This window comes from Barbus barbus (genome assembly GCF_936440315.1).
Source record: "Barbus barbus genome assembly, chromosome: 16".
Taxonomy (NCBI): domain Eukaryota; kingdom Metazoa; phylum Chordata; class Actinopteri; order Cypriniformes; family Cyprinidae; genus Barbus; species Barbus barbus.
Genome location: NC_136744.1, coordinates 15,322,900 through 15,349,958, shown reverse-complemented (window position 1 = coordinate 15,349,958; position 27,059 = coordinate 15,322,900). Strand labels below are relative to the sequence as shown.

The 27,059-nt window shown below is 38.5% G+C and overlaps 2 protein-coding genes across 2 annotated transcripts; one reads left to right on the top strand and one right to left on the bottom strand.

Moving 5' to 3' along the window:
* Positions 1–23,800, top strand: LOC306882530 (mitogen-activated protein kinase kinase kinase 21-like). Its single transcript, XM_079437226.1, has 10 exons — positions 1–1,638; positions 6,015–6,195; positions 6,777–6,925; positions 7,841–8,016; positions 9,613–9,853; positions 10,067–10,189; positions 11,188–11,338; positions 11,505–11,599; positions 12,814–13,506; positions 20,900–23,800. Exons 1-10 carry the CDS (start codon positions 876–878, stop codon positions 21,283–21,285), a joined length of 2,958 nt encoding a protein of 985 aa, XP_079293352.1. The 5' UTR covers positions 1–875; the 3' UTR covers positions 21,286–23,800.
* On the bottom strand, positions 23,395–27,059 carry LOC306882531 (interleukin-22 receptor subunit alpha-2-like). Its single transcript, XM_079437227.1, has 6 exons — positions 26,976–27,059; positions 26,644–26,776; positions 26,322–26,500; positions 25,919–26,088; positions 24,748–24,917; positions 23,395–24,373 (listed from the first exon to the last, which is right to left on the bottom strand). The coding sequence occupies exons 1-5, from the start codon at positions 27,043–27,045 to the stop codon at positions 24,768–24,770; spliced, it is 702 nt and encodes a 233-aa protein (XP_079293353.1). The 5' UTR covers positions 27,046–27,059; the 3' UTR covers positions 23,395–24,373; positions 24,748–24,767.

Here is a 27,059-nt window from a genome sequence, read left to right as displayed (position 1 = left end):
AGTCGACTCGAGTCGGAGGAGCGGAGAGGCGATGGCGGTGGGCTCGTAGACTTGACCAAGTAAAGTTTTAGCTGCTCTGAACAAGTCTTTGGATCTACGCGAGGGGGGAAAACCGTCATTTTTGTAATGCTGGTGAATGACTGAAGTGCGCACTGGACTGAGTCTGCGAAACGTTTCCTGCTGCGCGCGCGCGACGAGTCCTTGGCGACGGCGGAATTTTGGGAGCCGCAGTTACTAGTTTGTGAACTTCTGAGAGAGAGCTAACGCGTTAGCACAGCTCTTTAGCCTGCTCGTGCAAAGTGTTTCAACTAGCCAGAGACTGTCTATGTGGAGGTGTTGTACATGTAGACACGCAAGTTAATTAGTAACTTATCTTAGGTAACTTAGTGAATTAATCGTGTGTATATTTAGCTTGATTCATTCGCTTGGGATGAGCAGGTACTTTGCACCTGTAGCCTCAGCTTGAAAACTCGTGACTTTCCCAGTTAGGTATGTTGTTTACCTTAATTTTTACAAAGATTAAATTCGTTTGTCTATCTGGTTGCGTTTAAATCAATAAACTTAATAATGTAGCGTTTACTCTCAAATGTAAACAAAGTTAGCGTCGCAAATATTCCGGCTAATGCTGATGGCCCAGCTTCAGAGGCACTTCGCACTCCCAGACTGGTTATCTGGTTTATGTGGAAACAAAGCAATGCGTCCCTTAACCTCTATTAAGCCGGATTTAACCTGACCGACTCTCCATCAATGATATGAAGTGACCTGGCTGGAGTTCCTAGGAACTTTTTGTGTGTCTTTGGGGAATACGACTACAGGACTCGTTTACTTTGATTTGACACCACAGCACCCTATGGTGCTCCTGCAGGCGCCGAGACATGGATGTTCCCCAGGCCGTTTTCCCAAACGGTGAGGGGCGCCTGAGCATCCAAGACCATGTCTGGACGGAGTCCTGCAGCTCGGGGGCTTGGGCTCACTCTGCCCCCGTGTGTCCCCGCTCGCTCTGGACCGCGGTGTTTGACTACGAGGCCAGCGGGGAGGACGAGCTCAGCCTGCGGCGAGGAGACGTGGTGGAGGTCCTGTCTAAGGACGCTGCCATCTCGGGAGACGAAGGCTGGTGGACTGGTAAAATTAACCATCGCGTGGGCATCTTCCCATCTAATTATGTTACTTACCAACCAGCCATTTATAGAGCGGTAGGAGCTCGCGAGAGTGACCCGTCCGCCCCTATTCGGATACCGTTTTCTGAACTTGTTCTACAAGAAATCATCGGCGTCGGTGGGTTTGGCAAAGTCTACCGGGGGACCTGGAAGGACCAGGAGGTCGCGGTGAAGGCAGCTCGACAGGACCCCGACGAGGACATTAAAGCGACTGCAGACAGTGTTAAGCAAGAAGCCAAACTTTTCTCGATGCTTCAGCATCCTAATATTATTAAACTGGAGGGGGTGTGTTTGGAGGAGCCTAACCTGTGTCTGGTGATGGAATATGCCCGAGGAGGGACTCTGAACCGCGCTTTGACGTGCAGGAGGATCCCCCCTCATATCCTCGTGAACTGGGCCGTCCAGATCGCCAGAGGTATGCAGTATCTCCACGAGGAGGCCGTGGTTCCCATTATTCACCGAGACCTCAAGTCCAGCAACAGTAAGAGAGAGTTACCATACACTCATTAATACCTCCTTATCTTGACCATTAATTGCAGGCATTTGCTCGATCTACTGTAAAAGCACACACAAGCTTGTCACGTTGGTATTTACTTTCGCAATAAGCATGTTAATCATTAATCGTTTACAAAGTTTACCATTAGCACATCAACCATATACACCCGTGTTTAGATCAGATCAGAACAGAACAGATCACCCTTATAACTCATCCTTGTAACAAGGGTCATCTAGGAATATTCTGGCAATCTAACTGTATTTAATGCAAAATGTGTAGTGTAGTGTGGGGAACTGTGGACTCTGTCTTCTAGCTAAAAGCAATATGATTCTCAAAGGAAGCCACTAGCTAGTGAAATCTAACCCCAGAAGAAAAGCTATCAAATTGATGGATGCTCTGAGATTGAATGGAGCTTTTGTAGTTAGTTAAAGTCCTTCTGGCATTCGCTCATCTTAGAGTACAACCTAAGCTGCAAGTTTTTAAATATTAAAAAAAAAAAAATATATATATATATATATCATTCATATATATATATATATATATATATATATATATATATATATATATATATATATAATATCCAACTTTATCTGCATACATATCGTCCACTCACATACAGCTTTATATAGTAAATCTCAACTGCTTGAGCTTTTTAGTCGCTATATGTAATATGTATATACGCATACATGCAGTATACTGCATATACTATACATGCGAGTATACCATATTCGTATATTATATACTGTATTCTCACCCAGCTCTGCTAAATTTGACAATAAGGCATGAAGATATTTTAAACATTAACTGTATTATTTTCTGTAAAGCTGCTTTGAAACAATGTATTATGAAAAGCACTATAAAAATCAATTTGACTAAAATGTCAATTTTGCACATTTAGTATAAAATAACCTGTGGTTAAATGGCCATTGAACCTTCATTCCCCATCATATATATGTAGGCCTACATCTGGGCTAAAATGCTTAACTACTAAACTGAGATGGTGAAATTACCTTGCTTTGTAAATGTTGGCCCTACAGTCATCAGAAGATTTAATGTTGCATTTTTTTTTTCAATTGTCACTGACAAAAGAGCAGGCTGTTTGAAAACTGCACCTGCGCTTCAACAGTGGATTCGAGTCATGTGCATTAGCTGAGTTTCTTGCTCTAGAGTTGCACAGGCAACAAACGATAAGTCACTAGCTATCTTCAAGCCTAGGAATGATTTCTTCTGAATGAGTGCGACCCTGTGCAGGTTGTGAAGTTATGAGGTTAGAGTTTGAATGCTGCTGTGCTCTTTTGACAAACTGCTGACAAAGTTCAGAAAACTCTGATATGAAAATTGGTCTGCATAAAGAGGCACTAATCTGAATATAAATGTTTTTTTCATAATTAGTGTTATAGAGTCTTTTAAATCATGTTTTTTTTTGCATACTGAATAGTGGTGAGTATTGTCATGCATTACCTTAGTTTTACAGATGTTTATAAAGAGAGTTTCTTTCATGTAAATGGGGATATTTTTTTTTTCTCTAAAACAAAACTATAGCTGAAAGGGATACTGCATGAATATGGGATTGTCCTATTATGTTTCTTAGTCATAGATGGAGTTGGGAAAGACCCTAATGCTTATCTGCCTCAGGTATGCTATACATTGTTTAACCAATACCTAAAAGAGTCATTTCAGGTGTTGTTTAAAGTTAAGTAACTTGTCTGACTAAGCCTCATATATATATATATATATATATATTTATATATTTATATATATATATATATTTGTTACATTTTGTCTTTACATTGTAAATATAATTGTTATATTGAAAGTGTCTTTACAGTCATGTTTGATTCATTTAATGCGTCCATATTTAAAAAAATAAATAAAAAAAAACCTTTTGAATAGTAGTTTAGTTGATTTTGGTGTGCAAATCTGCAAATGCGTTATGTATCGTTATTATTACTGTGTCATTCTCTGTTAAATTAGCATCGTATATCCAGAACAATAAAATAGACAGCATTCCACTATCAACAATAGACACAATGTGGCACCCTGCCCCCGTTCAGCATGGCAGTGCTACTGTTAACGCAACTCAGTTTGTTCATCTCTCCACAGGATTGTGACAAACAACACTGGAAGCTTGCTGACCTTAATTGAAAAAATAACGTGTGTTTGCTCAGTGCTGCACTCAAGACACCCACCCATTATGAGCCAGACCCTTTCTGCTTTGTTCTTAAGAGGGACTCTTTGCCCATTCAGTTGCAGTACATTGTTTAGCAGGTTAAAGGTAGAGGGTACATTTTTAGGGAGGCACAAACCAAAGTCAAATAGTACTCTCTCAAATAGTAAGAAATGAAATCAGATTTGCTTTGTGCCCATTCTTGCTTATCTGATCAATGATTATCTTTAAGATATAGCAAATAGTGAGTGAAATGATGTTTTTGTGCCCTAATCTTTTAATACCTCACTCAAAGGAATGTCGCTAACGAGGGGGCAAAAGCTTAACATAAGTTTGCACAATGGAATGGTCGAGGACTGGTTGCTAGGTGACTGCCAACCCGAGAATGCTCCGACTCCTGGGCCTGAAAGGCTTATTTTCATTATTTTTAATCTCCTCAATGGCTGCTGTTTTCTCTCCAAGACAGGGAGCTTCCCCTGATTTGGGGTAAAGAATATTGCAGAACTGTAGCCAGCTGCCCCTGTGAAACTCGGCACTGTGCCACACTTCAAAACTCAGTTTTGTAATTTCAGGCACATGAAGTGAAACGTTAAGGAATCTCAAGCATGTGTGCTCTCCAAAATACACTCTCACACACACACACACACACACACACACTCTCTCTCTCTGACTGACAATGTAGAGAACAATGGCCTTGTTGGAGGGATTGAGAGGGGCCGTGGCGAACATACTACAGGCAATGGTTATTGTCTCATGATCTAAAGATGATTTTCTGCCCCATAAAATGGATACCATAGAAATCTGAGCAAAGAAAAGACTTGTAAGAAAGTGGAGGCAAATCAGAGCAAGATTGTTTTGAAGCACTATTAGTCTTTGACGTTTTTAATTTTTATTTATTTATTAATTTTTATATTTATTTTTATGTTTCAGGACAGGTTCACAGAAAAAGTGGATGATCTTTAGTAATAAGACAGCAAATTTCATATCCAACCAACTGGTTTACTGAAATATATAAAATATTAAAACTGATTGTGTAATAGGTTGTGGGTGTGTAGAGTCATTTCATTACATTTTAAACAGTTGTTTACTCTTGTGTTGTTAATTCATGGAAAAGAAAGCTAAAAGTGCATAGAAACCAAAAGCTGAGATTAACCTGAAAGCATCAAAACTGGTGAAACCTGTTTGAAATGGAATCCGAATTTTCATGTTTGTCCCAAAATGAAATATTTGTAAATTTTCTAACATGCAGGTCTTTTATCTTTTAAAATACACTGTCTCTGGTTCTATTTATTTGCAGCATCCAGCATGTTTATATATTTAAAGGAAATTAAGATAATTGTAAAGGAACTAAAATCCTCATTGTGAAAATAGTTTCAACTCTAAATTCTGATTAGATGGCTTCCTCTGGCTTATTGCATTAATAAACATTGTGAATTCTGATAACTGAACATTTCTGATAAAATGTTATAATAAAAATGCAAGACAGTTATACTAAATGTCTTGCATAGTAACAAGTGCATAAACTGGGAGTGTAGTCAAGGCCAGTCCTCGCCACTGTACGTTGGGCAAAGGCTGGAAAAATTAGAATGTTTTTAATGAAATGTGTCCACAAATAAGAATATTTAGTTACTCACTCAGATCATGATGGAAAGGGAGTCAAGGTCAGATTAATCAGACATGTAGTTATCAACTCTATTTATTACATACTGATGTTGATAAAGGTCTCAAGTTGGATAATTGTCAAGGACAGAGCCGGTGAGAAATAATACTATTCCTGACCTCAGGATATTCCTCACTTCAAAGCGAGCTGGCCTACATTCTAATGTTGTTTGTCATTTGGTACGAGACTGCATTGTAAACTAGAGCGACTTGTATGTCTCTAAGAGTTCTTCATGTAGGCCTCTGTCCTTGAAGATTCCACTTCATGATAAAAGAGTGGAAATATGAGCATCCTCTTTAGCATTCTTGTATTGTTATTCATTGACATAAATGCTCAAAGGCGAAGGCTCACTCATAGAAAACATTCCCATCATACCATAAAGTGGCTGATCTGAATGGCCCAGTCACTACTTTTTTTTTTTTTTTTTTTTTCTGTTATTTCAGTTAATTTTTTTCACTGCAAACTTTTACAATTAATTTATAGCTAATATAGTACAAATAACTAAGATCATTTCTCCTTTCTCTCTTTTTTTAGTTTTATTACTTGGAAAAATTGAGAATGATGACATTGGTCGAAAAACCCTAAAGATTACTGACTTTGGCTTGGCCCGTGAGTGGCACAAAACGACCAAAATGAGTGCAGCTGGCACTTATTCCTGGATGGCTCCTGAGGTCATCAAATCCTCTCTTTTTTCCAAAGGGAGTGATGTCTGGAGGTAAGCTGTTATTTTAATTTAATTGCAATGTTGAGCACAAAGCCTGTTATTATAGCCTGTTATTTGTTCCTTGAGGTTAGATACAATCACTCGGGCATCATAGGCGTACTACCAGCTTTTCAAAAATGCAAGCAGGGTAATTATCCTTCTATGACATCTTTTTAGCTGTTTTAATATTTATTGTTTTTAATGTAATTAAGTACTGATGTAATTTTACCCAATATTTGTGTGCCATGACTATACACTCACATTAAAATATTGTGTCTTTAGCTTGCCAGCTCCAAACTGTATTGGAAGTGTTCCAAATCAGCATCCCCTTTACCTTGTTTGTGAAAGCTAAATGTGAAGACTCATCTTTTTCCAAACGTTCTCATGCCACTTTGGTCAAACATTGCTTACTGTATGTCAACACATGATTGGTTTCACTTCTCTCTTCTTTCTTTCCTGACATTGCTAGAACATTGTTTTTCCAAATTCTTGTTAGTATTGTGCATAAGCACTGTTCATTCAGCCCATTGGTGTGATTAGTACCAGTCCATACCACACTGACACCTCCCTAATGTATTCTGTTCTCTCTCCAGCTATGGAGTCCTCCTTTGGGAATTACTGACTGGAGAGGTTCCTTACCGTGGCATCGACGGTTTGGCAGTTGCCTATGGAGTGGCTGTCAACAAATTAACCCTTCCCATTCCATCTACCTGTCCCGAGCCTTTTGCCAAGCTCATGGAGGGTAGGTCTGTTGGTGGTTTACTGATGGTGCTCATTTGTTTATCCAGTGGTTCACTATATGTTATTAACATTTCATGACATTTTTTTGACGTTTGAACACTGATGCCCTGTTTACACCACCAGTGTCTCTTTGTAGGTTAAGTTGCTTCTGGGTGTTCCTAATGAGTGGTGTCACTCTAAATTTATGGGTAGACTTCATATTACTGATGATGTAGGTTGATGGTAAAACTAAGATATTCTAATTGGACTAGGTATTTTCTTGTCGCTAAAGAAGTAACATCCTGTTGTTGTTACTTTAGTGCTAGTTCATTAAAGCATCACCCAGATGAATGATCAATTAAAATAGTTTAAACTGGCTCCTACTGCCAAGAAATTCTCATTTGATTGTGAAAAATAACCAGTTTGTCTCTAATGAATATTATGCAAAGGAAACTGTTTTAGCACAAACTGCATCAGTACTAAACAGCTCATTACAATGCATCATATAATCATTGTATCAATAAAACTCACAGAGTTTGCAGACAGTTCCACACATTACTTTATTATATCTATGTATGTTTTTACACACAAATCATATAGAACAGTGAAATTGCTCCATTCTGTCCTGTCTTGCGATTGAGATATTTGAGATAGATGATCTGAGCTTCACTGGCTCAGTCTTCATTTCTGTTGGTTGTTGTTCCCAAAAGATGCTCTTCATTTGCGCAAAGTTAAAAATTTCTCAACTTTGTCGTGCCATTGGACATGCCTACTTTGCCTAAATTGGCAGCTCTCTATTGACATGAATAGGATCATGTTACTGTGTGTCGCTGGTGGTGTGAACAGGCCTTGAGTGTGAACAAGTCCCACGGCAGTCAGCAATGAAAGGTGATTGTAATGATAACCAATAGGATTCTAACATATTTTGTGCTTCTAGAATGCTGGGAGCAGGATCCCCACATCCGTCCGTCCTTTGCTTCCATCTTGGAGCAGCTGACTGCCATAGAGGAGGCTGTGATGGCCACCATGCCGCAGGACTCCTTCCACTCAATGCAAGAGGACTGGAGAGTGGAGATTCAAGAAATGTTTGATGAGCTACGCACTAAAGAAAAGGTCAGTTGATCACGATTTTGTTGGCTTATCTATTTGTGAGCTTGTTTTACATGGACTGTATAGTTTTGATTTGTGTGCCAAAGACTGTTTTGTAGTGAGACAGTGGACCTATTTTGTTTTCAGGGTTACAGATTTTAACAGGGTAGCTGCGTTTGGTTGAACTTATTCTCTTAAAGCCATCTATTACCAATGAAATGGCCTTAAGCGTTCGATAAAGTTAATAGGATAAGCTGCTTCCAGTCCTAGCAGCTTGCTACGTTGAAAAGGATTTGCCGTTGGTTGATCAAGAATGCCCTTTCCTGCAAGTCAGCTTAAACTAACTTACTTACTTTTTGTCATTTAGCAGACGCTTTTGTCCAAAGCGACTTACAAATAAGAAAAAGTAACTAAAACTAAAAGTTACAATTCTATAAATACTATAGACCCACATATTTAAGAAAATAAATAAATTAAATAAAATTGACACATGCATATAACAACATTTCAATAATAAACATATAAATGAAAAAACTCAAATAAAAAGCGATACTTCTATCCCTTGCCGGTGTCCCTGCCCGGTGGAGTCGCACGGTAGAGTTGATGGTCCTTACACTCTTCGGTCTTCACACTAAGAGGCCTTCACACGACGACTGCCGCGGTATAATAACCTTTTTTATACCAATCCAACAAATCACCATTTCAATTCAGCTGTTCATGTTCCACGTACATTCTTGATCAGTGAATTATTCCTCTGGTGCAAGTAAAGCCTTCTCCCATAAATATTTTCCTTGTTACGTGAAGTGCCAAACTTTTCCGTGCTAGTAAATAAACAAATTGTTCATTCATTAATCAATTGTCTAAATCATCTGCCCAAGTGTGTTTCTTGGCAGACTGCCCCAAAGCTTCTTACAGAAGTTATTCATAAGAGATTAGGCCAAACGGCTTTACTCCATGTGGCCGGAAAACTGTTTTGATTAATGCTTAACAATTCTGCCTGCAAGTTTTATACATGTGGATTATTCTGTTCAAAAGATTTGGAGAAGTAAACTAACTCCATCATAAAAGGTGATTTGATTCTTTTAACCAAAAGGCAGATTTCCATTGCCACATTCAAGATTAAAGTGTAAGCCAGAGCAAAAGGGAAATGTAGAGAACTAGGAAACAAGCAGTTTTTAAGTATTTATTTACTATGTGGTGCCGTTGTTGTGTGAATAACTCACTCGCAGGTCTCACATTATAGTATGTTTGTGGTGCTCAAGGGAAAAACCAAGAAAAGAAGACTGATGTGAAAAGAGCTGTTTAAGGCAGAGAGGAATCTGAGCTGTGTCCTCCAAGGCCAAAGGAAGTGAAACTGCCAATCATACGTTTTTTTTTTTTTTTTTCCTCTTGCAGACAGTGGGGTCATAAACATGAAAACTGTTAAATTTTGCTTCCCTAGGCAGTGGTTCAGTATATCTAAAAACTTGGCCATAGTTTGTTTAATCAGAATTTCAAGGAATTGTTAAATCGAAAAAAGAAATTCTATCATTATTCCCAACCATCATGTCCTGTTTAGATGAACTGTTTACAGATTCTTTACCAAATGTACTTGATCACAAATGTTCTTCACGCCAACAGGAGCTCCGTTCACGTGAGGAGGAGCTTACGCGAGCGGCCCTTCAACAGAAGTCGCATGAAGAGCTGCTGAAGAGAAGGGAACAGCAGCTGGCTGAGCGGGAAATTAATGTGCTTGAGCGTGAGCTCAACATCCTCATATTCCAACTCAACAAGGATAAGCCCAATGTTAAGAAACGAAAGGGCAAGTTCAAACGCAGCCGCCTCAAGCTCAAAGATGGCAACCGCATCAGCTTACCCTCAGGTTAGAACTGCATGAATTTGTAGTGTAGCGTGAATGTTACCTTAATGTCGCTCAATAAATTGTTTATCATGACTGTTTACAGATTTTGTCTTGTAGCATTAGGGTTGTGAAATACGTTTATGTAAGAAATGTTATTGTAACATTTGGCTGAGGTAGAAATGTTAAAAGTGATTTAAATACTACTAAGGGATAACCGTATTTGTGTTCCAACAGATTTTCAGCATAAAATCACCGTTCAGGCCTCTCCGACTATGGACAAGAGAAGAAGCCTCAACAGCACCAACTCCAGCCCTCCCAGCAGCCCTACACTGATCCCTCGCCTCAGAGCCATTCAGTGTAAGTACCTACTGTTTTACACTTTCATACAGCATCTGCTAGATTGATATTTTACAAACGATCAAGTTTTTCAATATTTTGGGTTAAAAAAACATCAGATATATCGCTGTTTGCAATAGGTTTAGAAGATTGCAACGTTTTATTCTTTATTTTAAAGGGAAGTTCCTCCATTTATCTTCCTACAAGAAACTGAAATTGAAACAAACATCATTGTCGTAAACTAATATCAGGACTGGCCCTTATCCCTTCTGTTTAAATGTTTGCCAGTTTCAATACAACAAAAAGAATGAATGTACCAAAAGACCCATCCAGGTCATTGCCAGTCTGAATCCTATGTCTGTCACACATTTGTAACATTTTCTTCCCATCAGTGAGCCACCTAAGTGACACTGGCCGAAGGGGCAGTATGTTTGTGTATCACCAGGATGTGGATATCACAAGCGAGTGTAAACCTCCTAGCGGGTTTAGGAAGAAAGGCAAGGACACTGTGGTCCTGTGAGACAAAGCCACCCCATCTTACTGTGTGTTGGTGTGATTCCTGATCACTACTGCTCTGGCTTCACAGCATCTCTCTGTTTGTTTTGATGACTTTGGGATACGAATGATTCTCATAACACATTGCTTGATAGTTTTGAAGTTTTAATGGTTTATAATGAGTTTGCTTCAACTGCCTTTGGGGATCAAGTACATTTTGGTAGACCTTGAGCTGGTGCTTTAATAGTTTAAGGTCAAACCAATGATCTTCCTGAAGCTCCATTAACCATTTTTGAGAATGATTGCAATGATCTAACACTTGTTCACAAGTGATAATTCCATCTCTGTGTTGCTGGGTGGTGGAGGTTGCCTTTATTCACTAAATAAAGCTTGTTGCTGCTCTGCTATGAAGGACTAATATATTGAATCTCATTCTATGGTGTGACATGTCAGGACTGTCAGTTAAGAAAGTTTCTGTTAATATTAGCAATTCTGTTTCAAATTCTTTGTATCTTCATCTCTAGTGACCCTGGACGAGAGCAACAGGACATGGGGTCGAAGCACCAATTACAAACCTGAGGAATTTGAAGATGTTAAGAAAGGGTTTAAGAAGAAGGGCCGCACATGGGGGCCAAGCTCTGTGCAGACCAAGGAAAGAGGAAATTGTGCTGAAAGGTTAGAACGGTTTGTTTTTGTTCATTTTTTTGAAGCAAAGACAAAAAAAATTGTGTGATTCATATGTGTAATGTATGTTACCTTTTTAATGATTCAGTAAATCAGATGATTCAGATGTGTTCTTATGAGTAATAAATTGTGGGTGTCACTGTCATTTTGTCTTCAGAGTTCGACCTCTCTCAGATGGAAGCAGTCCCTGGTCCACTAGTCTTATGAAGTCCCAGAAATCTGTTCCATTGGCCGCATTATTTGCAGAGCAGGGTATGTAAAGAAGACTCATCTTACTTTTTCCATGTACTCATTTTTCATAACTGTTTGTTGTATTTTTTTTTTAATCATGTTACAAAGAACATGACATTAATACCCTGCTGTGTTTGAAATCGCCCCCAATACCCCCATTCACTATTCCCAGTTAAAGGTGTGAATGAAAATGAGAGAGCAAATTCAGATGCTGAGTGCACCGGAAGTGCTGCTGCTTCTGCATAATTTGTACTTGCTGTTTAATAATCATTTGATTATTACCAAAGTGGCTGCTCAAGGAATAGCATAGATTTATCTTGAACTCTGTCATGGAAACTAGCATGTATAAACCTTAATTAAACTGTTTAATACTCAAGTAAAAATACATTTGTACCTGTACCATATTACACTGTACCAACATTGGACCAGTGGTTTGGAAAATGGATGGATGGATGAATGATTCACCTCAGGCGCCATCTTCAGGCGATGCGCTGGAATTCATTCAACACAACCCTCACAGTGCATTTTCTGTATTTCCTGTCGTTGAGTTTACATCGGTTGTATACCCATTATTGTGGTGCATTATGTGATTGAATGAGTGCACTCGATAACAATCCCCTATGGTTTCGGACACCACTACGAGCGTCTGTCCCGTCAAATAGTGCCCGTTTAAGGGTGTAGGAGATTTCACAAACAGCCTCTGTGTCACGGCACCCAGTTATGTGCAGTGTTTTGCTGTATTTTGGTGAATTGATTTAACTACTAAAATCTGCACGATTGATAAATCTGCACTTTTTAGATTCTATCTAGTCTTGTTTCAATCTAATCTTGTTTCCAAATTGCTTTTTCATGTCAGTCTTTTCTTCATCTTTTTATTCACTTTTTTTATTTGAAGTGTAAAACCCTTTTAACTCTCTTTGTCCTCAAGGCTGCATTTATTTAATCAAAAACGTAGTAAAACCGTAATATTGTGAAATACTATTTAAAATGTAAATTATTCGTGATGGCAAAGCTGAATTTTCAGCAGTCATTATACCAGTCTTCAGTGCAATATGCTCAATAAACATTACTATTATTATCAATGTTGTGCTGCTTTTTGTGAAATATGTGAAAACAGTGATTTTTTTTTTTCACAACTTTTTGCTGAATAAAAGGGTTTTTTGTTATTTAAAAAAAACTTGCTGCCCTCAAACTTTAACTGTAAACTTTATTAGCTTGTTTTGTTGTTTACCCAGAAACCAATAAAGATGAAGTATGCTCTGCTGATGGATCTGACAACAAACCAAAGCAACTCAAGTTCCCCAACCAGGTGTATATTGATCTACCTCTGTGGAAAGATGAACAGGGGGAGAGCAAGGGGCCGGCTGGTGGAGGTGAGAGCCAGGAGGACCCAACAACCTCCACCAGTTCCACCAGCAACACACCGCAGCACACACCCACCAACAGCCTGAAGCGCACCACCACATGCCGGCGCACAGACGCTGTTCTCTATGGCTGTGCCTCCATCCTGGCATCTGTCGCCTTTGGCTTCGACCTGCGGGAGGTTTGTAAGGGTGCTGCTAATGAGGAACCAGAGCCACGTGAGGAGAAGAAAAAACGAGAGGGCCTTTTTCAGCGTGCCACTCGCTTCCGCCGCAGCACCAGCCCCCCCGGTGGCCGCTCACGCAAGGATGAGGTTAGCCCAGGACCTGTAAACCTACTCGCCATGTCATCGATTTCTGAGTGCAGCTCCACCAAGTGCCTCCTGCAGTCAGATTTTGAGGGGTCTGGGTATAAGCTAGTGAATGAGACTCCAGCTAGCAATTCCCAGACACATCAGAATACAGGCACTAATGATGTTCTTCCCTCAGCCCCTCTACAAGATCATCTTTCTGGATCCAACTATCGGCTTAGGAGGAAGAAGTCCAGCCCTGCTGTGTGTCAGACCAGTAAGTTATGTGTTATTATTTTTGGACTGATCACAATATTATAATTATTTCTTATATATAAAATTTTATACCATTTTGTCAAACCAATGGGGAAAAAAAGAAATGTGTGTATATATTTATGTATATGTGTGTGTGTGTGTATATAGTGTGTGTATGTATATACAGTGGTGTGAAAAAGTGTTGGCCCCCTTCCTGATTTTTTTGCATGTTTGTCACACTTTAATGTTTCAGATCATCAAACAAATTTAAATATTAATCAAAGATAACACAAGTAAACACAACATGCAGTTTTTGAATTAAGTTTTTTATTATGAAGGGAAAACAAAATCCAAACCCACATGGCCCTGTGTGAAAAAGTGCTTGCCCCCTAAAGCAAATAACTGGTTGGGCCACCCTTAGCAGCAACAACTGCAATCAAGCGTTTGCGATAACTTGCAATGAGTCTGTTACAGCGCTGTGGAGGAATTTTGGCCCACCCATCTTGGCAGAATTGTAGTAATTCAGCCACATTGGAGGGTTTTCGAGCATGAACCGCCTTTTTAAGGTCATGCCACAGCATCTCAATAGGATTCAGGTCAGGACTTTGACTAGGCCACTCCAAAGTCTTAATTTTGCTTTTCTTCAGCCACTCAGAGGTGGATTTGCTGGTGTGTTTTGGATCATTGTCCTGCTGCAGAACCCAATTTCGCTTCAGCTTGAGGTCACAAACAGATGGCCGGACATTGTTCTTCAGGATTTTTTGGTATACAGCTGAATTCATGGTTCCATTTATCACAGCAAGTCTTCCAGGTCCTGAAGCAGCAAAACAGCCCCAGACCATCACACTACCACCACCATATTTTACTGTTGGTATGATGTTCTTTTTCTGAAATGCTGTTACTTTTACGCCAGATGTAATGGGACACACACCTTCCAAAAAGTTCAACTTTTGTCTCGTCAGTCCACAGAGTATTTTCCCAAAAGTCTTGGGGATCATCAAGATGTTTTCTGGCAAAACTAAGACGAGCATTTGTTCTTTTTGCTCAGCAGCGGTTTTTGTCTTGGAACTCTGCCATGCAGGCCAAACACTTTTTCACACAGGGCCATGAGGGTTTGGATTTTGTTTTCCCTTCATAAAAAAACCCTTCATTTAAAAACTGCATGTTGAGTTTACTTATCTTTGATTAATATTTAAATTTGTTTGATAATCTGACACATTAAAGTGTGACAAACATGCAAAAAAAATCAGGAAGGGGGCCAACATTTTTTCACACCTCTCTCTGTGTGTGTGTGTGTGTGTGTATATATATATATATATATATATATATATATATATATATATATATATATATATAATATCTTACGAAGTACACCCCTCACATTTTTGTAAATTTTATTATATTATATATAAATTTGGTGACCCTGAAACTGAACTGCAGCATGGTGGCCAAGACCATACAGCGGTTTAACAGGACAGGTTCCACTCAGAACAGGCCTCGCCATGGTCGACCAAAGAAGTTGAGTGCACATGCGCAGCGTCATATCCAGAGGTTGTGTTTGGGAAATAGACGTATGAGTGCTGGCAGTATTGCTGCAGAGGTTGAAGGGTTGGGGGGTCAGCCTGTCAGTGCTCAGACCATACGCCTCACATTGCATCAAATTGGTCTGCATGGCTGTCGTCCCAGAAGGAAGCTTCTTCTAAAGATGATGCACAAGAGAGCCCGCAAACAGTTTGCTGAAGACAAGCAGACTAAGGACATGGATTACTGGAACCATGTCATGTGGTCTGATGAGACCAAGATAAACTTATTTGGTTCAGATGGTGTCAAGCGTGTGTGGCGGCAACCAGGTGAGGAGTACAAAGACAAGTGTGTCTTGCCTACAGTCAAGCATGTTGGTGGGAGTGTCATGGTCTGGGGCTGCATGAGTGCTGCCGGCACTGGGGAGCTACAGTTCATTGAGGGAACCATGAATGCCAACATGTACTGTGACATACTGAAGCAGAGACTGGGCCGCAGGGCAGTATTCCAACATAACGACCCCAAACACACCTCCAAGACGACCACTGCCTTGCTAAAGAAGCTGAGGGTAAAGGTGATGGACTGGCCAAGCATGTCTCCAGACCTAAACCCTATTGAGCATCTGTGGGGCATCCTCAAACGGAAGGTCTCTAACATCCACCAGCTCCGTCATGGAGGAGTGAAAGAGGACTCCAGTGGCAACCTGTGAAGCTCTGGTGAACTCCATGCCCAAGAGGGTTAAGGCAGTGCTAGAAAAAAAATGGTGGCCGCACAAAATATTGACACTTTGTGCCCAATTTGGACATTTTCACTTAGGGGTGTACTAACTTTTGTGGCCAGCGGTTTAGACATTAATGGCTGTGTGTTGTTATTTTGAGGGGGCAGCAAATTTACACTGTTATACAAGCTGTACACTCACTACTTTACATTGTAGCAAAGTGTCATTTCTTCAGTGAAAAGATATAATAAAATATTTACAAAAATGTGAGGGGTGTACTCACTTCTGTGAGATACTGTGTGTGTATATGTGTGTGTATATATATGTGTGTATGTATATGTATATACATACAGTTGTGTTCAAAATTATAGCAGTCCAACATCACTAACCAGATACATTTTTTTGGTAGAAATTGTATTTCTATATGGCAAATATTTTACTAGTAGGTGTGGTAGAGTAATAGAAAACCAACAGACCCAGCAGTCATGATATGCATGCTGTTTATTCTGTGTAATTGAATCATTAATTGATAAGAGCGTGTTCAAAATAATAGCAGTGTGGAGTTTAATTAGAGAGGTAGATCATTCTGTGAAAAAAAAAAAACTGGTGTCAAACAAGTGGCCCTTTATTTAAGGACGAAGGCAGCAAATGTTGTACTGTGCATTTCTCTCTGAAAATTGAAGTAAAATGGGTCGTTCCAGACATTGTTCAAAAGAATAGCGTACTTTGATTAAAATGTTGATTAGAGAGGGGAAACATATAAAGAAGTGCAGAAAATGATAGACTGCTCAGCTAAAATGATATCAGATTTTTTAAAATAGGGGTGGAAGAAAAAAATCAATTCTCCGATGCATTCAACGATTCTCTTTTCAACGATTCTGAGCTTGGTTTTTACCGCATATGGCACGTGTGCGCGCTAAAGACACGGCGGGCTTCATTGCACAGTTTGCGCTGTGAGACACGTACGCATTGCTTGACAGTGTGTGCTTCCACTCGCTGTGTTTTACTTTAGATATGCTTTCATTTATGCCGTTTTGAATGCAGTACTATTAGATGCACGAAATTCGCGCACTGACTTTCACGTGTGCTTTGTGTTTGTTTGTCCTGAAGCTCGATTGCGGCTGAGGTTAAATGCACTTGCGTTTTCGAATACTTTTATATGAAATTGATGTAGGCTACACACAGTCAGTTATGTTTTCAGAGCAGGACAAAACATCTGATATATCGAAATAGATCTGTGCATTAGTGTGAATGCAGCCTTTTAAAGCTTCCACTGTCTATGATCTCATCAGTAATAATCAAACGGCAATAATGCTGAGGAAAAAAACAACTATTGTCTTTCGGATACTTAAAGAACACTTATTTTAAACAAGTAATTAAAAAAAATTGCCTGCTTGTAGGCTATAATAAAAAAAAATAATTTTGCACAAAATAAATTGATATAAAATTTATATGAAAATGTAGCTGTGTGCAGTAATATTGAAAACTGAGAATGTGACGCATTGTGATATTGAGTTGATAATGATAATCATAATTGAATTGAATCCTGAAACCAGTGAAGATTCACACCCCTATTTTTAAGATGGCAGTACTGCCACACAGAGATTCTATAACATAAACTATAAACAAAACAAAAAGCATAGAAACTGCAATTTTGCTTAAAATGTAAAGATGTATTTGCACAGCACAAGAATTAATTGGGGAAAAAATGTAGATCAAGAATCGTTTTGGTATCGGATCGTGAAGTGCCTGAAGATTCCAACCCCTACTTTAAAATGGCAACCAAAACCAGAAAGACATGTAAGAAAACCGAAAACTATCATTCCATTGGATTGAAGAATAGCCAAAATGGCAAAGACTCGGCCAATGATCAGCTCCAGGGTGATCAAAGAAAGTCTAAAGTTACCTGTGAGTACTGTAACAATTAGAAGACGCCAAGCTATCGGCAAGAAGCCCCACAAAGTCCCATTGTTGAAAAAATTAAGAGGTTACAATTTGCCAAAGAACACATTGAAGAGAAATGGTGCAATATTTTGTGGACTGATGAAGCAAGATTGTTCTTTTTGGGTCTAGGGGCCGCAGACCGTTTGTCAGACGACCCCCCCCAAACACTGAATTCAAGCCACAGTGCACTGTGAAGACAGTGAAGCATGGTGGCACAAGCATCATGATATGGGGATGTTTCTCATACTACGTGTTGTGGCTATTTATCGCATTCCAGGGATCACAGCTCAGTTTGAGTACATTAAAGAGGTTAATACTTAAAGAGGTTATGTTGCCTTGTGCCGAAGAGGAAATGCCCTTGAAATGGGTGTTTCAACAAGACAACAACCCCAAACACACCAGTAAGCGAGCAGCATCTTGGTTCCAGACCAACAAGATTAACGTTATGGACTGGCCAGCCTAATCTCCAGACCTTAATCCAACAGAAAACTTGTGGGGTGACATCAAAAATGTTGTTTCTGAGGCAAAACCAAGAAATGCAGAGGAATTGTGGTATGTAGTGCAGTCGTCCTAGGCTGGAATGCCTGTTCACAGGTGCCAAACTCCATGCAACACAGATGTGAAGCAGTTCTCAGAAACCCTGGCTATTCAACTAAATGTTAGTTAAGTCATTCACAAGAAAGCTACATTTTCAAGCATTTTTCTGTTTATACAGTAAATGTTTGACTTTATAAATAAAAATGCAGACACTGCAATTTTTTTTAAAGAGCCTAATATTCTTTTTTTTCTTTCTGTAAAATAGTAACAAATTTGTAAAATTTTTCTTCGTTTTGATTTAGAATAGAATGTGCAATGTCCCCAATGCATTTGTTTGTATTGAAGTAAAAGTTATAAGGATTTTGAGCTTTACTCGCTTTTTTTTTTTAACGCACTATCATTTTGAACACAACTGTATGTAAATATAAAACCTGATACTTTTAAATGCTACAAGCAAATATAGACCTCATAGCATTATAATTTAAACTATGAAAAATGAAAATTTTAGTTTTTTTTTTTATATCATTTGTTTTTATTAGATAGCAAAGGTAATCTAAATAAAGTGAAACACTGAATATCGGCCAATACAGATGCATTTTTATATAATATTAGCTGACAAACTCACATTTTTACATTTTAGATTTCCTTTGCTGCCATCTAATACATCAAATTCACCTAATACATAACTTTGCTGTTATCTAAAATATTCATGTTTTCATATTTTACATTATAATGTTGTTCACTTGTAGCATTTAAAATGATGGATTTGTATATTTTATCTATAAAAAAAATCAAAATTTTCTAAATGTAAAATAGTTTGAAATGAGTATGTGAAATAAACTGTCAATACAGGCAGATAAAGATAATAATAATAATAAAAAAAAAAAAAAAAAAAATATATATATATATATATATATATATATATATATATATATATACAGGTCCTTTTCAAAAAATTAGCATATTGTGATAAAGTTCATTATTTTCTGTAATGTACTGATAAACATTAGACTTTCATATATTTTAGATTCATTACAACACAACTGAAGTAGTTCAAGCCTTTTATTGTTTTAATATTGATGATTTTGGCATACAGCTCATGAAAACCCAAAATTCCTATCTCAAAAAATTAGCATATTTCATCCGACCAATAAAAGAAAAGTGTTTTTAATACAAAAAAAGTCAACCTTCAAATAATTATGTTCAGTTATGCACTCAATACTTAGTCGGGAATCCTTTTGCAGAAATGACTGCTTCAATGCGGCGTGGCATGGAGGCAATCAGCCTGTGGCACTGCTGAGGTGTTATGGAGGCCCAGGATGCTTCGATAGCGGCCTTAAGCTCATCCAGAGTGTTGGGTCTTGCGTCTCTCAACTTTCTCTTCACCATATCCCACAGATTCTCTATGGGGTTCAGGTCAGGAGAGTTGGCAGGCCAATTGAGCACAGTAATACCATGGTCAGTAAACCATTTACCAGTGGTTTTGGCACTGTGAGCAGGTGCCAGGTCGTGCTGAAAAATGAAATCTTAATCTCCATAAAGCTTTTCAGCAGATGGAAGCATGAAGTGCTCCAAAATCTCCTGATAGCTTGCTGCATTGTCCCTGCCCTTGATAAAACACAGTGGACCAACACTAGCAGCTGACATGGCACCCCAGACCATCACTGACTGTGGGTACTTGACACTGGACTTCAGGCATTTTGGCATTTCCCTCTCCCCAGTCTTCCTCCTTCCTCCCCAGACTCTGGCACCTTGATTTCCGAATGACATGCAAAATTTGCTTTCATCCGAAAAAAGTACTTTGGACCACTGAGCAACAGTCCAGTGCTGCTTCTCTGTTCAAAAGTGGCTTGACCTGGGGAATGCGGCACCTGTAGCCCATTTCCTGCACACGCCTGTACACGGTGGCTCTGGATGTTTCTACTCCAGACTCAGTCCACTGCTTCCGCAGGTCCCCCAAGGTCTGGAATCGGTCCTTCTCCACAATCTTCCTCAGGGTCCGGTCACCTCTTCTCGTTGTGCTGCGTTTTCTGCCACACTTTTTCCTTCCCACAGACTTCCCACTGAGGTGCCTTGATACAGCACTCTGGGAACAGCCTATTCGTTCAGAAATGTCTTTCTGTGTCTTACCCTCTTGCTTGAGGGTGTCAATGATGGCCTTCTGGACAGCAGTCAGGTCGGCAGTCTTACCCATGATTGCGGTTTTGAGTAATGAACCAGGCTGGGAGTTTTTAAAAGCCTCAGGAATCTTTTGCATGTGTTTACAGTTAATTAGTTGATTCAGATGATTAGGTTAATAGCTCGTTTAGAGAACCTTTTCATGATATGCTAATTTTTTGAGATAGGAATTTTGGGTTTTCATGAGCTGTATGCCAAAATCATCAATATTAAAACAATAAAAGGCTTGAACTACTTCAGTTGTGTTGTAATGAATCTAAAATATATGAAAGTCTAATGTTTATCAGTACATTACAGAAAATAATGAACTTTATCACAATATGCTAATTTTTTGAAAAGGACCTGTATATATCTATATATCTCAAATATCAGCTGATTAGCAATTTTTGTGCATTTTGTTTAGATTTTTGTAATCCCATAAATGAACAAAGTAGAGGTTTTACTCTACATTAGCCCATAACTGTGAAGTTTTGTTTTCAGATAATTTTTATTAATGGTGTCACTTTCTTTGCTTAAGTTAATGGCAGCAGTAACTCCCAGGCTAGTCCAGCTGATTTCTCTACCACTTCCTTGAAAAAGAAGGCTGACAGAGAGCCTGCTCAGGAGAAGCAAGCCTCCAGGGAATCAGCATCTAGACCCAGGCCGCTTTCCCTAAGAAGCAAACCTCACTCCTGGGGTCTTCTAAAGAGCCGTAATAAGAGCTATTCTCTCGGGCACTCCTCTGGGGAGAAGAGTGCCCAAAACTTGGACATGGTCCTCCCCTCAGAGGTCAAAATGGACTGCTCTTTGCTGGATATGGACACAGAGGGTCAAAAACGAGACTGCACGGTTCCCCTCTGTCGAATACAGAGCACACCAAGTCGACCGTCTGTCTTTGAACTGGAGAAAGAGTTTTTATCCTGAAATAAGCTGCATCTGGAAGTGATTTGTCTGACATTTAGTTTTTTATTTTTCCCCAAGATTAACATCATGGCCTTTGATCAATATTTGAGCCATTGCTGCTGGAGATATTCTGTGGTACTTTTATTTATATGCTGTTTACTTTGATGTGTAATTTAATATGAAGTGACATATATGAAGTGAATGATCAACATTCCATTGAATTTACAGTAGAATTGCTGGTTTGTAGGTTTTACAGTGACTTGATTTGTAAACCTTTTACACTTACAAACAAGATCTCAGATTCTGTTAGAACCTACTGATTTTTTTGTGTTCAGGCATTTTTGTCATGTTTTCTTATCACGTAATGTCATATGAAGAGCATAAACAGGGCCCACAGTGTTTATATAAATAATAATAGTTGTACAGATGAAGTGGCATAGCTAAGTGATTGACCAAACTAACAAACCTCATGTTTGCCAGCTCAAACACTGCAGTTCCCTACATAGCTCTTTATTTTTCCTGTACTAATACATTACATTTTCAGGGTTTTGTCTTTTATGACATGTTTGAAATTGATTCCTACTTTTTTTTTTTTTTTTTGGGAACATTATTTTTCCTAAAGTTATATTGGAGAGGAGCCTCATGGACTCGTTCCTTTTTCTTTTTCTTTTGTTTAGCTTTAAAGGGATAGTTAACCCAGAAATGAAAATTCTGTCATTTACTTACCCTCAAGTAGTTCCAAACTTATATGAATGTCTTTGTTCTGCTGAACACAAAGGAAGATATTCTGAAGAATGTGGGAAACAGAGCAGTTCTGGGGCACCATTGACTTTTTTGACTATGGAAATCAACGGCGCCCCAAAACAGCCTGGTTGCAAACTTTCTTAAAAATATCCTCCTTTGTGTTCGGCAGATCAAAGACATTCATGCAGGTTTGGAACTACTTGAGGGAGAGTAAATGATGACAGAATTTTCATTTTTGGGTGAACTATCCCTTTAAGTCAGATGCATTTTATCTAATTATGTCTTTTAGCGGTGTACACATGCCTTAAGCTTTTTAGGTTGCATAACCCAAATGGGAAGCAAATATATATATAGATATTGTATTATGCTGCTAAATGGGGATGAATGAATTAACTATATTGTTAGTGGATCAATATTGCTATTATTTACAAATCATTCCAGCCAATACAAAAAAATGAATTTAATAAGATTCATAAAGCACCAGGATGCTATTTAAAACTGTTACCATCTGAGTAGCTTGATTTTGAGTTTTAAGCTACAGTAGTTTCATTAAAAATGTAAAGCAAAATGTTTAGAATTATAATTGATTACATAATGTTAAATCAGGATTTGGTGCTTGAACTGTAAGTGATTTAGTCCGTTTCTGCAAAACCCAAATGCTTTTTTAAACTGTCATTCTATATTCAAAGTGTTTTCTCAATCATTACCCTGTGTAAAAGCCTGAATTATTAACTTGTTCATTGTCTATTGTGGACTTAAGTAGTTAAGTATCTTGCTTTTCCGTTTTCTCTTTCTGTGCCACTTAAAATATTGTTTTGTTTCTGTGGAGATGAAACATACTTGATTGAACAAATTGAAACGTTATTTTGTGGTTATAGGGTGTCAAATGGAAGAGTACTGTACTCTTAGTTTGTTGCAGAAGATGTTTGCGAAACAACTCAGTATTGAAAAGGTTATAGTAGGGATAAGAATTATTTACTGTAATTATATGAGTCAGCATAAATGTACAGTTTGTTCAGAAATAATCAGAGGTTTTCCCACTGAGTGACTCCTGTTTAAAAACAGCCATTATGTGGTGCTGTTTTGAAGAAAGAAGAACAAAATATGTTTTGTAGCACTGGAATTTTCAAGTCATGATGATTGTTCATTACATTTATGCTGTTATTGTATTAAGACATAATGATTACTGTTAGTTTAGATAAACAACTGCACATTAGTATTCATAAGAACAAAGGACTTGGAGAGACATTGTGGTGCCTCCTTTTTATGTCTTGAAATGATCATTACTAGATGAAGTAATAATATGATGCCTGTTTTTAAGGAATTCATCTGGTGTTATTGTCTAAGCACAATCATTTCTCCTATTATGGGAGAACTGCAGAGATCAAACTTTTAAAGCAGTTTTATTTAGACCGATTTCCAAACGTGAAGGACACCGATGTGTGAATGACAGAAAACAGAAGATTGATGTTTTCACCAAAGTTGAAGTCTTGGATTGTGAAACGGTTTTGAAAGGTTGTTACATGGTACACAAGCACTGCTAATAGTTTTACTGGTTTTGCTTTTTAGTGACTGCACAGTGTATGTTGTATTGAGCTCTGTTTTTATCCAATGTTTTATACTACCCATGTGACCAATTTAATGTTAAAAGCTGTTCTGTTCAGATGTGGACTGGTTATTTGCTCCAGGAGGGCTCAAAGAAATAAGGGCTGAGCCCAGAATCATCTCATTTATATCAAATTCTAATATTTTACCGTGCACAAGTGACCAATAAATACTTTATACAACATTTAAGCATTGTTTTTCTTTCATAATTTATTTAGTATTATTTTTAGTCATTTGTATTAGTCATTAGTAACACAACATTCAACTAATACTGACTGGTGTTCAGTTCTCATCCCTAAACGTGACAATTAGTTCATGTTTTTATTTTCAACAGTCATTAGTTGAAGTTAAAGTTGAAGTGTGTATATATTTTAATACTAATTAAAAAAAGCGAACTTAATACTAAATATCTTCCAGTAAGCCATTTGTTCATTTCCCTGAGAAAAAAAAAAAAGTCTAAATACTTTCCGCTGCTGTTGGCTCAAACCAGTGGTGTGATTTGAGGGCGGTACTATTTCTTTGTCCACCCAATAAAAGATGAGAGTGTTCAGGAAACCTGTGTGTAAACAGTCATTATTTTGCTGATGGTGATGGTGCTAGTGGTGCAGAAATTACACACTTCAGCTATAATGTAACCTAAAGGCAAAGCCAGGCTTACAGTCGGTCTTATAGTAAACATGACCTTGGTGAAAAATTGCAGACATTCCACTATGTAGTGTGTAATTTTCATGTTGAACAAAGGTCCAGAAGCAGCCTCACCCTGCAGGCAGATAAAACAGAAATATTATACGGTATAATCAAAACCAGAAATAATACGAATACTCTAAAAATACATGTGCAATTGTATGTGCTCAAAATTCTCAGAACTGAAACTCTTAGCAAAGTAGACAATCACTCTAATTTATCCTAAGGTGATTGGAACTTGATCTGAGGGTGTCTCAAGAGTGCAATCTCTGTCTCGAATAACAAGTAGCGTGTCTGTGTTCACTTTGTCGTTTTTTTGTCTACCTACCATCAATACCCGGGAGGCAACTTGGAGAAAGCACAAAGGCGTAAACTTGTCATGGACACCGTCATTTATCTCAGGTGTTTCCCTTACTAAAAAAACCATATCATGTGTTATGTAAGGCTTACCTAAGGGAGACACTAAGCCTTCAATGAGTGCTGACGCAGATGCTGGGACTCCGTAAGCTTTTGCGGCCTGAGCGAGGGGTAACGGACACAGCCTGAAGGCAGTAGGTGGTTTTCGGACGTAACCCCTCGATCATAAGCTCCTTGGAGCAACTGTCTGTTTCATAAACTTCCTATTGGGTAGAAATGGGATTAGTGAAGGTTTAGCATACTGAATTTGAGGAATTTGGAGTCCTTTAGGCCTATAATAATTGCAGTAAATTTAGCGCGTGGGCTGCCAGACAGTTATTAAAATTTTACATTTTGGAAAAACTACCAAATTAAGTGCAATTTGCTCTGTGCATGCCAGTCTTCATATGCAGATTATTTCCTACGATGTAACAAATTGCAATAAATAAATAAAGATATATATTATAATGACATCAATCAATCAGCAAGCTAATTAATTACCTATTCTAGCCATTTGCTCTCTCAGAATAATGAACAAATAGCTGTATGACATTTTTCTGTGGAACACAAAATAAGATATTTTGAGGAACCACGATAACCAAAAAGTTCTGTGATCACTGACTTCCACCGTATGGAAAAAAATACATTTCTTAAAATACCTTCTTGTATGTTCCACAGAAGAAAGAAAGTCATGCAGTTTTTGGCATGAACATGAGCAAATAATTCCAGCATTTTCATTTTTGGGTGAACTATCCATTTAAATGTAATATTCAACAGTTAGTTTCAGTCCTCGAATTTGATTGGCCGAGGAGCGTTCGAAGAGCACTGAGCCTACAACAATGCAAACCTTTCACTTGTTTTATCACTCCGCTTACCAAACAAACTGCCTGTGTATTAGAGGTAAGGATTTTACACAGAGTAGTTCTGCAGGTTAAGTCTTTCCACCAGAAGTTGGCGACAAGTGATTGGCTTTATGAGTGGGTTATTGAATCATTTTCTTAACCGATTCGTTCACACGCGACGGAATTCATAATACTGACTAAAACAGAGGAAGAAACTGGCAATGCTGTGTTTAAAATGTGAGTTCTTCTTGTTTATTGAACTGAAACCCAAATAGTCTGAACACCACTCTTGACCATGTGATATTTTTTTAAATCTATAATTTCACATAGGCTACTTATATATACACCTTGAATTGTACATTTAGATGCATGGGCTTTCTTACCTCTTCTACATCATTGTGCATTAGGTATATTCTAAATTTCAGTTTCTGCAGTTTTGTCACTGGTATCCTAGAGCCCCTCTGTCCTCGCAGTGGAGTCCTCGGAGGTCTGATCTGAACAGAAATGATCCTTCCTGTCACAGTCACCTTCATCTCCGGCGGGCTGAAATTGGCTGTAATTCAGAGGAAGTTATTTGCTGATAAGTTCCACAGGAAGAAAAAACTAAATAAAATTGTGCTGTTATGCCATCACAAACAAATTGTGTAATCTTTCTTCCTTTTCGATTGGCACCTCTATCAAAATCACCCATATGCGGATGGAAGTTAATTTCAAATGTAGACAAATGTGTTGAATTATAAGCTTTTCTCAAGGAAAATCATAATTAAAATGATGCGGTATACTCACTTTGCCACTGAGGGTAAAACCTGTGGCTAAGGACCCAAGATGAGAAGCCCTCAGAGGACAAGGAACGGACCCTGGCATAGTACCATTCTCTGGGATCTGACGTTGCCTGGCTCAGGTCACACTCCAGCAACCGGATGCCCTGACATTGTTCAGAGTTAGTCCACTCCTTGTCTCCGTATCTGAAATCAAGAGAGGTCACCAATATGAAACGTTTCATAGCTACAGATATGTGAGGATTCAATTTGGGTGGTGCAGCAGATACTGGCAAGTTAGTTTACGAACATAATTTACGTTCTTTGTCAAGAACTTTGTGCACGCTTACATTTTATGCTGAACAAAATATGTCAGATTCTTGACAGCTTTGTGTGGATGTTTCCAGTGTAAGACATTTCTGAAGTCCAAAGAATGGAACTGCAATTCAAGGGGAGCCAAATCATCCTGCGCAGAGGGGCTGCCTTAAAGACAGTACAAATGAAACTTTACATGGAAATACTGCACATGTTGATGTTCATTGTTTATGCAGGCTGCCAATGATCAAGTTAAAGGCTTGAATTCAAACTAAATTACTGTTTGTATCGAAGTTTATAATTTAGAAGATAATATTAACATAGTGCCATCATCCAATTTCAGTGCAAGAGACAAGCTATTACTTACAGTCAGCCCAACAGAGAAGCGACATCGCAAAAGCCAGTTCCAGGTATTTATGTCCAGTCAAGGCATACATGTTAACAGGTAAAT

Excerpts from the sequence above, each read along its gene's own strand:
- LOC306882531 (XM_079437227.1), bottom strand. The coding sequence starts at position 27,045 with ATGTATGCCTTGACTGGACATAAATACCTGGAACTGGCTTTTGCGATG. Across the intron at positions 26,501-26,643 it reads TATTTTGTTCAGCATAAAAT|ATACGGAGACAAGGAGTGGA; the intron begins GTAAGCGTGCAC and ends TCTTGATTTCAG. Across the intron at positions 24,918-25,918 it reads TGCACAATGATGTAGAAGAG|GAAGTTTATGAAACAGACAG; the intron begins GTAAGAAAGCCC and ends TCTACCCAATAG.
- LOC306882530 (XM_079437226.1), top strand. The coding sequence starts at position 876 with ATGGATGTTCCCCAGGCCGTTTTCCCAAACGGTGAGGGGCGCCTGAGC. Across the intron at positions 11,339-11,504 it reads AGAGGAAATTGTGCTGAAAG|AGTTCGACCTCTCTCAGATG; the intron begins GTTAGAACGGTT and ends TTTTGTCTTCAG. Across the intron at positions 13,507-20,899 it reads CCCTGCTGTGTGTCAGACCA|TTAATGGCAGCAGTAACTCC; the intron begins GTAAGTTATGTG and ends TCTTTGCTTAAG.